The following is a 14,231-nucleotide window of genomic DNA, read 5'->3' on the forward strand; positions in this document are numbered from 1 at the left end:
TCTCTCCCTTAGAGATAGGGTTAGAAATTCGCTCATTCGGGAGGAGCAGTGGCTCTACTCTGAGCCACTGCTCCTCCCAAATGAGCAAAGGGAGCCAGTTAAGGTGGTTTGGGCATCTGACACGGATGCCTCCTGGGCACCTCCTTGGTGTTCTTGGCATGTCCCACCGGGAGGAGGCCCCGGGGCAGACCCAGGACACGCTGGAGAGATTATATCTCTCGGCTGGCCTGGGAACACCTTGGTGTTCCCCCGGACAAGCTGGAGGAGGTGGCTGGGGAGAGGGAGGTCTGGGCTTCTCTGCTTAAGCTGCTGCCCCCGCGACCAGGCCCCGGGTAAAGCGGAGGAAAATGGATGGATGGATGGGTGGGTGGGTGGGTGGATGGATGGATGGATGGATGGATGGATGGATGGAAGGACAAATAACAAATCATTTTAACATTCAGATATATATTTCCAGCTCAGTATTGATCATGTCCATGGTATAGCTCTGTATATGTGTTCTGATCTCCTTTCTTAAATGGCATGGCTGTGCCTGTTTTCAGTGGTAATGCTGTGCACACTGCAACACAACTAAGAAAAATTCAGCTTCATTTAAAACACTAACTGATCCAGTTTTTGCTGGTTAGTCACAGCAATGATTCCCATGAGCTGCGTATTTAGGAAAGATAGCTGTGCATATAAACAATAAGCTTGTAAATGTGATAGAAAAGGTTGTCTACCAATCAGAGGGTTTGTCCCCACCCCCTGGTGTACCCCAGTGATGTGTGAATGTTAGATAAAGTGCTTTGGTGTAGATAAGAAGCACTGTATGGATTTGTGTGTGATTGGGTGAATAACACATGTAGTTGAAGGTGTTTTCAGTGTTCAGCCTGAGTAGAAAGGCACTACATAAGTACCAGTCCATTTGCCATTTCCTTATTTTGCCATCTCCAAAGTGGTTATTGTAAAACAGAAATCATGAAACCTGTTTTTATGCCGTGATGTGTCCTTACTCTGTCCCTCGCTGCATTTACAGCTGCTGAAGGAGAAACATGATAATACTGTTCTGATTGCGGAGACACTTCGGCAAAAGAAGCTGCTGGGGAAATATCACAGAGGTTCGAGTGCTGCATTTTAATATGGTGTTTTTACTGGTTTATTAATATAATGCTAATTATTAATCTACTGGGTTGAGTCAGTGTAGCGTAAGTATAATTTGATACAAAGTAAATACAAAAAGTGTCCTGATTAACTGATTGTTGATACACTGACAGGAAAAAGTATTTATAAAGTACAGTTAAATACACCTTCTATTGAAAAGTGCTGTACAAAGTACACACACACACACACACACACAGACACACACACACACAGACAGGTACACACACACACACACGTACACACACAGACACACGTATACACACACACGTACACACACAGACACACACACACGTACACACACAGACACACACACACGTACACACACAGACACACGCACACAGACACACACAGACACACACACACACACACACACCGACACACACACACACACACAGACACACACACACACAGACACACACACACGTACACACAGACACACACACAGACACACACACACACGTACACACACAGACACACACACACAGACACACACACACAGACACACACACACGTACACACAGACACACACACAGACACACACACACACGTACACACACAGACACACACACACAGACACACACAGATACACACACACAGACACACACACACAGACACACACACACGTACATACAGACACACACACAGACACACACACACGTACACACACAGACACACACACACGTACATACAGACACACACACAGACACACACACACGTACACACACAGACACACACACACACAGACACACACAGACACACACACACGTACACACACAGACACACACAGACACACACACACACAGACACACACAGACACACACACACAGACACACACACGTACACACACAGACACACACAGACACACACACACACACAGACACACACAGACACACACACACACGTACACACACAGACACACAGACACACACACACACGTACACACACAGACACACAGACACACACACAGACACAGACACAGACACACACACACACACACACACACAGACACACACACACAGACACACACACACACGTACACACACACACAGACACACACACACACACACAGACACACACACACACACAGACACACACACCTCAATTCTGAAGAAGTTGTGTATAATCTAAATTTAAAACACTGTGCGGTGATTTGGAAATCTCATCAATCCACATTTAAATTATGATAGAAAACATATCAAACGTCAGGCTGGTTGGTCCTGATTTGTTTACATTTGCTGATAATTCAGAAGACCTGGACTCTTCTGCTTGAAAGCACTGCTGCTGTAATAGCTGCAGTATGTGGTTTAGCGTTGTCTTGCTTAAATATACGAGGTCTTCACAGAAGACGGTTGGATGGGAACACATGTGGCTTTAAAACCAATGTGTGAAAGCTGTCACTGCCACGGGCGCTAATGTGTTTGAAAGTTGGACAGAAAGCACTTATGTAGAAATGAGTGCTTGTGTGAATGAGGCTGAAGTTGTGTAAGTTTCTGTGTTCTGTTTTGAATAAAATGTAGTTTTATGAGATTTGCAAATCATATCTGCTGTTTATATTTACATTTTACACAGTGTCACAACTTCTGGTTGCCCAAAAAAGCACAAATCTCTCCCTGTGGAAATCTTCTTGTAGTGTCTCAGTTAGCTGTGGAGGAATATGAAACTTTACACGACACCTTCAACCTGGAGCGAGATCTGAGGACAGAGGCAGAAAATTATGCCAGAGCTGTGAGTTTTTGTTTGTTTGTTTGTTTGTTTGTTTGTACAGTCTTCCATGTTCTTATTCTCCATCCTCCTCATGGTGTTTTCCCAGATGGTGGTCGAGCAAAAGAAGCTGAAGAGACAGAGTCAGATCCTGATGCAGAGCTCCTCACCAAGTCAGGCTCTGCAGGATGCCCTCAGCCAGGTGACCCGACTGACAGAGGAACTGGAGACACAGAGGCTGGAGCACCAGAGCCAGGTCTGATATAAGAGACGTTTTGGATGTGGCCTGAAATAGTCTTGTTAAAATAATGAATTTCTTGTTTAACACTAAAAACTGTCCTCTCCACACAGACGTGTACAAGGCAACAAAAGGTTGGTCAGATAAAATAACTCCAGATTAGCAGACATTGTGTGGATCTGATGGAGTTCTCCCAAAGTTGATTCTGTTCATCTGGACGTCCAGATGAACAACTTTTGAGATTTACTTAGCTGGACGATTGAGCATGCATCAATCTGATGGAATTGCTCTGTGTTTTGGATGCCAGCCTTTAATCTTCCTACACTGAAACAGTTCAGCTGTTCTCAGTTAGCCTGCTAGTGCATATCTATGTTTTTATCATGAAAAAAAAAACGCTGATATGCTTCCATTAGTTTCCATCCTGGCTCATTCTGCTAATAATGCAGCGATAACCATGTAATGAAGAGGAATGATATTTTGCCACATTTGAAAAACAAGCCAATTAAAAATGAATAACAGTATAAAGAATAATAGAAGTTTAAAAATACAAAGTAAATAAATACAATGCTGTGTAGTAATGGCTGTGGTAGTTGGTATTAAAGACTGCAGAGTCTAATCTATACCTAAGAACAGACTGTGGTGTCAGTCAGAAATACCTCATTCTTTAATGCTTAAAACAGAAGAAAAGTGTTAAGCAGTGGAGGCAGCGCACCTCTGTAATTTGCTTGGACAATGCTTTTAATTTGTATGCATCCAAACACGACTTATTTAGCTGACTAATTACATAGAGTGGAAATGCCTGGTGAATTATCATGGGCCATGGCAGCACAACCACAGGGCCACGACCTGCCAGATTAATAATTAAAAGCAGCTGAATAGCCTCCCCTTTCTCCCTCCTCCTGTGGCTCTGATGGAGAACAATTAGAGCTGAGAGGGATCACTGATCTTTTCTGGTTCTGGGGTGGAGGTGAGCCATACCCTTCATTTGAGGAACAATTAAAACACTGGTTAAGGAACTGGGTTTGTGCAGCAGATGAATGAATGTCAACTGGCAGCTGTCCAATGAGAATTATGAGAAATTAGCAACACCGGAGCTGTAGCCGTGATATCCGGCACTCTGCTGGCACTTGGTTTATCAGAGTCATCCACATTCTTTTCTTTGGGGGATATTCACTTCCTAGATTAGAAATAATTCAGCCGTGTGTATTTCTTCATTGAGGAGAAAAACAATTTCAGCCATTGGATTAGTTTGTATTATTATATTATTACCTGTAACTGTAAATGAAAGCAGGAGAACAAACAGAAAGTCCCAGAATGTAGACACCAGTGACGGTAACACACAAACAGCAAAGCACTGCAGGCCATGACCTCATGAAGCTAGCTGCCGTAACAGCATGTTATCAGAGGAGAGGTGGTTTCTTCAAAGTAAACTTTTGTCAGTTTGTCTGCAGTATTATGCTACAATCTAGCAAATCATTTAAAAAATGAACTCTCTGCATTATGAGACCCAAAAATTCATTTTAAAGCCAAACAAACTAGTAATATTCTGTCAGTCGACATGACAATTCTGTCTAAAATGTAACCAAACATGCTACATGTTTACGCTGATTTGAACTAGTGTGCATGTCCTTTGTAGCAAAAATATTTTCTGTGTGCCTGGGCCATCTTCAGATAAAGACGATGGAGGACATGCTGGGGAACAGCGAAACTCAGAGGGAGCTTAGAGCATTGAGGCACACACTGGAGCTCCTGGAGGAGGAGAAGAAGGAGTGCAGCAATAAATGCTCCAAGGCTGAACTGGAGGTCAAGGATCTGAGGTTTACAGGTGAGGTCGAACAATATTGGAAGGGGGCATTGTGGAGAATGGAAACAGCACTAACAGTGTCGAGAGCACGCTGTGTGTGCGGAGGTTTCAACAGAAGGACACAACCGATTTAAAGTGTGACCTTGAAATTCTCTTCGTGGCTTTTGCCAGCCTGGAAGATTATTAGTTGTTTACTATAATAGTTAAAAATTTCTGTCCTTGGTGATGTGCTGGCACTGTAACTGGATGTGATTGATGGGCCAGTTGAAGAGCTCCAGAAAAAGCTTCAGGCCGCTACCAACCCACCCCCAGCTCCAACACCTCCACCTCCACCTCCTCCACCTCCTCCAGCCCTGCCTTCAACCACGAACCCACTCAGGTTTGACCACACACAGTTTTTACATCATCAATGTGTGAAAGTGTTTGAGTGTGATGGAATAATTATACAGTAAAATGACTATAAGGAAATAAATTGTTGACTGAGCTGATCACAGCAATCACACAGTGCAGGTAATCCACAGTGTAAAGACAGGAGTGGAGTTGTTGAACATACTGCAAAGTGATTTTGAAGTGAAGTGAATAAGGTGAAGCACAAGCCAGACCAACCATGGGACCTTTCCTCTGCAATGTATGTGTCGGACTCTTGTAGGACCTCAGCAAAGAGACATGAACACCCTGTCCAGGATAGGAGCAGTGGAGGACACTAATGAGACCCTATTGGCCAGGCTAGGGTGAAACTTTACGTGTGTGGCCTAGGATCAAGGTTTCTTCAGTGAACAAGAGGGCTTATTTAATTCGGGGAACATTTTAAAGAGCAGAGTCCTTTTTGAAATCTTTGTGTGGTGTGTTGGGCACCACACATGGGCAATGACAGTAAAGCCTGGGGGGCTTTGGTTGAGAGGAGTAGCTGGCTTGTTGCTAGCACTGACAAACCGTCACCTAAGAGAGAAGTAGTGACTGAAAGAAGATCACAGACACAAACAGTCCAAACAAGCTTCCTCCAAATGACATGTTGGCCACTGCTTTGCATTGAAAGGAGCCATTTCCAGTGATTCCTGCACACCTTCCTGGTGAGATGTTTCAAGCATCTCCAGCCGAGCTGACACTGAGGGGTAGTCCCACAACACACTGGAGGGATTATAGCTCTCAGCTATCTCAGGGATGCTTCGTTTACCTTGATTTGAAATCAATACCACTGTGTTTAATATGACCGCTTCTTTCACTCAGTTTTAGATTTGAACACTACTCTCTCCCTAAAGTGAACTTTTTCTGGAAACTTTAGCAGCCTAAATAACAGCTAACTGAACAATGTATTTGTGTCTTTCCATATAGCACACTGGTATCACTGATTCGAAGGAGAAGAGGCATCAGAACCGACATCCCGCTGGTGGAACAGGACTCTGCCAAGACACCAGGTACACATCAGAGACAGTGCTGTACTAACTTGTAATCACTTGTAGTCACCTACTAATCATAAGGTTGGTCGTTCAATCCCCGTCTGCTCCAGTCTACATGCCAGATATTCTTGGGCAAGATACTAACACTTGCTCTCTGATCCAGTCTGTGTGTGTTGCTCTCTCGCCCCTTACTTTCTCACTAACTTAAACGCAGCTTTATTGGTGGAATGCCAAAACTACACTTACACTTCCTGGAAACTAAACAGCAGGCAGAACACACAGCCGGAGGATAAGAGAGACTGCGACGCAGACATAAATACACACAAGGGCAAATGAGCGAACAAAACCACAGCTGAACATAATCACACCAACTAGACACGGGAAGCAGGGCTGAACATGGAACACACAGGACAAGAGACTGTCAAACTAAAACAGGAAGTACGAGGAACACACACACACTGATACGCACAAACCCAGGGAACAGAGTGTCGCGAAATCAATCAATGTAGAGCAGTGTCACAAACCACGGAGGCCCCAGAAAAGTGCAGTCAAACGGTGAGTTTATTAACAGCCAGGAGAAAACATCAGCATATGTCTTCTGACAAAAATACATGTTGAGAACACTTACAAAGCAGTGAGGCACACGCCCCCCCATGGCGTAAAAATAGGTTAAAGACGTCAGTTACAGTAAATGGTACATCTTAGATGGCTATAAACAGATATAGAACTTCTCTTTTCTATAACACCTTCCAAACAAGGTAATAACTTCAAGCCTTCAGGGTCTCTGAGGGCTGGTTGTCGACTCCGGTCATCTGTTGCCAAGTAGAACAAAACACAACAGGTTGCAACAAGAAGCTGAATGCATTTGGGTCTCTGCTCAGGCCTGTTCCTAGAGTATATGTATTATATGTATTGTAAGCATGTATGCAATCATCCTTCTATGTTCTAGTTTCCCACACCATGGATCACCTGGACAGTCACGCCAGTGAAGCTTAAAACCTTTAATGAACCGAACATCAACTCGAGATAAGCACAAATATGCAATGTGTATGAAATACTCCTGGCCGTACCTGTAATAAAACATAATAAAAGGATCCTTAAATGAACATCTTCAATAAAGAACTTTAATGCAATATCAATACTGTGAGAAATATTATTAAATGGAATAATGCTGTAAAGAATGTTATTAATGCAATTATAATGATGCAGGTTATACGGCAGCAATAAAATAATTTCTGTATCTCCACAAGAGGGAGGAGAGGGAGGGGCAAGAAGGTGAGGGGACGACAGAGCAACACACAGAGACATGACCGGAGACACAAACATGAAGACCAGACAGACCTAACCACAGGAACACTGATGGAAGGACACAGGGACAAAACAAAGACATGATCAGGACCAAATAACTACCTAAACTATAAATGCTGCAAAAACTCAAGCTTTAGCAAACTGAACTAGGAAACACAAGACACGCAGGGAACATAGTAATGAATAAACAGGACTCCAAAACACAAAACACTGGGTCAATAACCAAGTTACCCTGACACTGAATGGCAAACAAAATAGACTTTAGACCGGCCTAGTCACAGTCCTGACCTGTATCCGATTGAGATGCTGTGGCATGACCTTAAAGGTGGTTCATCCTTATAAACCCTCCACTGTGGATGAATGACAACAATTCTGCAAAGATGAGTGGCCCAGAAATCCTCCACTGTGCTGTGAAAGACTCACTGTCAGTTATTACAAAGGCTGCATTGCCGTTGTTGCTGCTGTGGCTGCGGTGGCCCAGCACGTTATTAGATTGAGGAGCGATCACTTTTTCCACACAGGGCCGTGGAGGTTTGGGTTTTTCCCTTTAATTATAAATGTCTTCATTTAGAAACTACATTTTGTGTTTACTTGGCTAATATTTAATAATACGTTTTCACACCACTGTATATATGGCCAAAGACCTAGAAAGGCCTCGTTGGTTTGCTTTATGTTTTGATGCATGTCAGTTAGAACGATTATTCTCTTTATCTCCTGATTGCCCCGATTTGGGAAAATCTCTTCTGTTTTTGTGCGATGCATGTTCATTTTGTATTTCCTTCTCTTTGAGATGCTTTGTTTCATGTATTTCAGTTTAGGAGTTTTGAATTCTGATTTTACATTTCAGATATTTTCAATTTTAACCCTTTTTACCACACGTCACTCACACATTAGAAGAACAAACCAATATGCCAAATGGTCCATGAGAAATTCAAACTGGCCTTTTAGGTCAGGAAGTTAAATTCTTTAATTTGTGCAATGAAATTGAAAGCCTTGACTTGTTGGAGCAGGTAGGACATCTGTGTTGCCTGAATAGGCTTAAACTGTGCCCTCATTTTTTAAAATAGTTTTTGAATATGTACTGGCTGAATTGAGCACTACACACAGGGAATTTGTTGGAATTGCATACAAGGCTGAATAGGTGCAACCCAAGGATCTTCTACTCTGACACCTGAATAATAGTCTCTCTTTGAGTACTGGAGAAAAATATTTTACGATTACTTTAACACAAAATAGTCTTTGTGTGATTTTTAAAGACATCTTAAGTGACAATTGTTCCATTGTGTGTGCCACTGAATGTTTGATGTTAGAAAATTAAATATTCACATTGCTTTGAGAATGGACTCCTTTATTGTAGAATTACACTTTTTGTTGTCCTGTGTAAACGTGAGGATGAAAAATAGTTGAATAGTGTGTGTTTTTACACAGAGAGTCAAAATTGATTCCAGAGTAATTCTGGTACTCTTACACACTACAGATGTCCTGCATGTACTTTGAATACTTTGAAATTAGCAGCCTCAGTAACAATTATTCCTCATTAGCCAAATCAACCTCCACAATTCTCGGTCATGTAGAACAGACTGATGTGTGTGCAAAACAAACAAAAAATCATCAATCGCTCCCGACTGGCTTTTTAGTGTTTTTTTAAACAACCTGAATTAACTTTATTTCAGTCGCAGAGCTAATTATGACTTTACACCACGCTAACATGCTTCTAAAAGCCCCAAGTGTTGGTGGTGTTCCTAATCTACTGCTGCTAGAATCACTAAATATGATTCAGTTCAGTTTTATTTACAAGGCACCAAATCACAACAACGGTTGCCTCAAGGTGCTTAACACTGCACCATCTATGCAAGTGTTGCCTCTGTCCTCAGGTCCTGCTCCAGGTTCAAGCTGTGTTGCATTTCTCCACAGCTGAGACATTATAAAAACATTGTGTGTGTGTGTGTGTGTGTGTGTGTGTGTCGGTCACTCACTGCCAGAAGTGGATGTCAGGCAGCAGGCAGTGGAGGAAATGATGCAAAGGATTAAGAAAGGTGTTCAGCTTCGACCTGTCAACCAGTCACCCAACAGCACCAGGAAACAGGTAACCTAACCCTGACGTGGTCCGTGATTTGCTGTTTTTGATTTTTAAAGCCAAAGTCAAAGTCTAATTTATTTATATAGCACATTTAAAACAACAATCGTTGACCAAGCTGCTGTACAAGTAAGATAATTAAAAGAAATAAAAACACAGGGAGACATGATAAGAGTTAAGAAAAATAATCATAAAATTAGAAGATTTGAGTGAGAATAAGATGAATAAATACAAACTCATTCTGATTTAAAAGCCGAGGAATAAAAGTGTGTTTTCAGACGGGTTTGAAAGTGTCCCGTGTTGGGGAGGTCCTGATGTGAAGGGCCAGTTTGTTCCACAGTTGAGGAGCAGTCACAGCAAAGGCCTGATCTCCTCTGGGCTTTAATCTGGACCAGCCAGGAGCATTTGATCCGCAGACCTCAGTGATCTCGCAGGACTGGATCAGTTTAAAAGATCAGAAAGGTGTGAGGGTGCTAGTTTGTGGATGCTTTTAACCTCCATTTTCTTGGTATTGAATCCCAACAGTATTTGGTAATACTGCAGCGCTGTGTTGACGGTGTTTTTCAAAAATGAAACACTATGTTTCTTATCAGTTGTTGTGTTGACTGCAATTTCCTGAACCCTTCTGTAATTCATGATAATTATTAGCTCGTGCATAACTTTGCAACAAGGTCATTTCTGCTGTGAGATTCAGTTTTTCCTTCCATAGCATCAGATCAAAGTGTTGCCCTCAGATTTGTTTGCATACAGCGTGATCACATGATCCACTCTACCAACAGAACAGCCACAGAACTGCTAGAACTACTGTTTAAGATCAAAACAGAGACGTGATTGTAAAGGGGGTTACGAAAGATGTATAATAAACTTAATGTGGAGTTGACACTAAGGTCTGTTACATAGAAAAACGAAAAGGACCTACGAAGACTTGATGATACTGTTTCATGATGGAGCCATGTCGAGGTTAATGCTGCATCGTTTGAGGAGTGTGTGAGGTCATAATGTCAGCAGCTGACACACAAATGTGACCTCACTGACAACTGGTCAACTTTTTATTTGGACAAATGAAAGAGTGGCTAAAGACAGACAGAATATACAGGACATGGAAACATGAAAGGGGAGCGCGGCGGACGTACAGCTGGTAGGATGACGGACACGTGTGAATGTGGCTCATCTTTGCTAAAATTGCCGAACTGCACCGCCGGCTGCAGACGTCCGCTGTTCTCAGACCTCGCTGAGTTTTTTGTACATTGAGCATATATTGTTCAGGGCTCTCCAACCCATCAGTGTGGGGAATTATCTAAGAGCTTGTTGTTTTGATAAAACATGACACATGGCAAAGGCATCTTTTCGTCTGCTTGTTCCTCCGCCTCAACGGCTCAGCCAAATTAGATAGCATTAGGACCTGCTCTACAAGGTAATTATAAATAATGAGGATGGGAAAATTGACGTGACTCAAAATGATTGTGTGTTGGCATATTTGCTTCTTGTAGAAAGCATACTTCCTTGTGCTTGCCTACAGTGTCTCGTCTCTGTGGTAAGAGGTGCAGTTTAGCTTCTAAGTGCTGAATGAGGAAAAATAAGTATAATGTGTCAGACTGCTGTTTATTTACCAAACCCATCTTTTTCCTCCTATTTTCCTTTTATCAGATGGAGAAGCTGCCCTCTAATTCTGCTATTCAGGAACTTAAAGGAATCATGGTAATGGGGCTTTAAAACAATCACACGTCCTCACAAGCCATATTTTACTAGTTGAACTTTCGCTGTGTTTTCACATCTGAAATTACTTGTTTGTTTTTCATGTCATACAAAGTTGTGCTTGGAATACAATTTAACATGAAAATACACTAAAGTCAGAGATTAGAGTAGCAGTGCCACATTTAAAGAGGCTACTCTCATGCTAAAAACACAACATGAAGACTTGGAGAAATCGTAATTATACTTCCACTGCAGTTAATGTTAACAAGACGCAGATACGTGTTTGTAATGCAGCTGCTACTTCTCTTTGTCCTGATCTGTGTTTTTGTGGTTTGAACTGGCCAGGAGAATTTTAACAGAACTGTACAACAACCAAAGGCAGCGTCTCCGACAACAACCCGAGACGACGAGCTGCAGAGGATTCTGCTGAGGCGGCGGGACGCGCTGGACGCCTGACACAAAGGTGGGACGCTGGACGTGATCGATACTGATAAGTCATTTATCTGGATGACTCGTCTCTCCACTCAGTTTGTTTTGAGCTAAAAGAGGACAATGGACTGACGTGTGGCTCCTCCAAGAACATCTCAGATTATCTCAGTCTGATTGTTACCAGATTTAATTCAGCATACGTGTGTTTTTATCACAATGTCACAGGGCTGAGAGTCGGTGTGTGGTACGTGTTAACTTCAAAGTCTTCATCAGGCTGTGACAAACACAATCTGTATTCATTGTCAGCCATCGGTGGTAATCTACTGACACCTGTGGGCTAGCATATACTTCACAGAGGTCAGGAAAGAGAACGAGCCCGTGCATGTCAACAGAGTGTGGCTGCAAAGACGCTCCAGTGATGATGCAGACATGCTGTGGTACGCCTTCATGTTCATCATACTGTCCCCCCGTACATACATCTACAGTCTCGCTGGCTGATCTGAGGCATGTCTGCAGGCACCTGTGATTTTTAGCATTCAGCCGAGAAGCATTTATCTTTGCTTTAAGGTTACTGACAAAAGCAAGAGCAGGTGCTTCATTCATTTTAGCTTTCTGTTTCTTCCTGGGAACATTTTGGATCTACTGGACCACACTGTGACAACAGCTTGTCTTACTGAATACCACCAAGCGCTTTAATCCTTACCACTGTGAACAGGAGAGGAATTTCTGGCTGAATTCATCTGTGCAGCTGGACTTCTCTGAGACGTCCAGTGTAGCTGTGATTACACAAGACTAACATTCAACCACTAAAACTATTTTTCTGTTCAGCAACTGTAGTTTGGCACCTCAATAAAAGAAATATTAAAGTATCAGTATTTTGAAAATGAATGGCTAGCTTCAATAATTTGTTTTTAGCATTAAAAATAAATTATCCTTTTGAATAAATAGCTTGCACATTACTGTTACCTGTTGCATAAACCTTATATTTGATAAGCAGTGTGGCACACGATGAAAGAGTCGATCCTTTGTTTCTTATCTGAATGATCCCACTGTGTGCTCACGCTGGCCTCACCCACAGATTCTCAGCCGTCCTCCTTACCTGCTGTAGCCTGACAAAGGTGACACTGCTGATTGGTTTAATGCATGTGTGTGTGTGTGTGCAGGTCAGCGTCCTCGTGTCTCCCCGCAGTGTGGCGCCGCCTGAGGATCCACGTGTACAGAGGATGTGGGTGACTGAAGACTAATATGGAGTGTTATTACCCAGCCTTTTGCTCTATTACATCAGTACACACTTACAATAACCTCTGACTGTATTAATGAGATTACAGTCAGATGGATTCTTGGTCACCGTCAGAGGGAAAGACACGTTCCTGTTGCTATGAAGAAGAATCAGAAGTGTGTCAGTAACTCCCACTGGACTGTTTGCTTCCAGTAAAATAAAGGCATGTGTCATACACCACCTGCAGTTCATTCAGCTCCTTTTGTAAAATACCAGTTCATTGTTATGCACAGTGACACACAGTCGCCTCACAGCCTCGAGCTTTTGCTTTTCTCTGAATTGTTCCATGTAGACCAGTGTTAAACTTGTAGCCTCCCAGTAAGCAATCACAGGCCGCCGTGATAGATTTAGTTTTCAATGGTTCTCTTCACTTACACATATTTTATTTGGGGAACTCCTGTTTTTCTGTGTGCACCCTCACTCGACTTGTTGACCCTTAAGATCAATTTATGGTCACTTTACTTCTTTAAAACACAACTCCAGAAATGTATTTGACATTATTTGAAGAGTGTGTTTGATGTCCAGTTTGTAAATGATGGCCTCCTTACAGTCATAAAGGAGGATACAGCAGATTACGCAGGTGTGACTGTGACCAGCTGCAGTCTGCAGTGTCTCTGATTCTCACACGGTGGAGTGAAAATGCTCAGCGCGAGCCTCACGACAGGATTACAGCAACCAAAGTGTCATATCAGTGGATGCAGCCATCGTTTACTTACAGTTTGCATTTTGGGGGGATTTTCTATGAAAACAACAATCGCCAGCGGTTAAGGTCATCACTTATTGAACATAATTAGGGATCAGTTTGACTGAAAGTGTTTTACGATCAGATAAAAGATAAAAATGTGTTTTCCATTTGGTCTTCACTAAGCAGCTCTTTAATGCTCTTAGGATTAATATTCACTGATTTCCCTTTAAACTTTATTTGATCTCTTATTGTACAAACCATGTATAAGGTCACATTCCCCCCCCCCCCCCCCAAACAAGTTCATGTGTTATAACCTGGTTTATTTAAATGCATGTTTTGCTGTTAAAAAGCGAACCACGGTTTACTTTGCAGCGCTTTCACAGCCGGAGACGCTCAGAGGAGTGTGAGACAAGCCTGAGTCGTACCACCAGCCTCTGTTCTTAGTCCTGAACTGTTACGTTATGACGGCACGCAGCAG

The 14,231-nt window shown here is 42.5% G+C and overlaps 1 protein-coding gene across 2 annotated transcripts in view; it reads left to right on the forward strand.

The window, feature by feature from the left end:
* shtn1 (shootin 1) overlaps positions 1 to 13,873 on the forward strand; it is a 39,395-nt gene extending 25,522 nt beyond the window's left edge. For both annotated transcript variants that reach the window (XM_084949643.1, XM_084949644.1), the window contains exons 7-16: positions 1,016 to 1,097; positions 2,771 to 2,865; positions 2,951 to 3,097; positions 4,751 to 4,904; positions 5,148 to 5,262; positions 6,216 to 6,298; positions 9,571 to 9,674; positions 11,313 to 11,363; positions 11,706 to 11,823; positions 12,953 to 13,873. In XM_084949643.1, coding sequence (XP_084805769.1) covers positions 1,016 to 1,097; positions 2,771 to 2,865; positions 2,951 to 3,097; positions 4,751 to 4,904; positions 5,148 to 5,262; positions 6,216 to 6,298; positions 9,571 to 9,674; positions 11,313 to 11,363; positions 11,706 to 11,816 — 942 coding nt within the window. In that variant the 3' untranslated portion in view covers positions 11,817 to 11,823; positions 12,953 to 13,873. The remainder of the gene's footprint in view (positions 1 to 1,015; positions 1,098 to 2,770; positions 2,866 to 2,950; positions 3,098 to 4,750; positions 4,905 to 5,147; positions 5,263 to 6,215; positions 6,299 to 9,570; positions 9,675 to 11,312; positions 11,364 to 11,705; positions 11,824 to 12,952) is intronic.
* The last annotated feature ends 358 nt before the right edge of the window (positions 13,874 to 14,231 follow it).

The sequence above is a fragment of the Perissodus microlepis genome, chromosome 13 (genome assembly GCF_051167445.1).
Source record: "Perissodus microlepis isolate ML-2025 ecotype Zambia chromosome 13, ASM5116744v1, whole genome shotgun sequence".
In the NCBI taxonomy this organism is placed as follows: Eukaryota; Metazoa; Chordata; class Actinopteri; order Cichliformes; family Cichlidae; genus Perissodus; species Perissodus microlepis.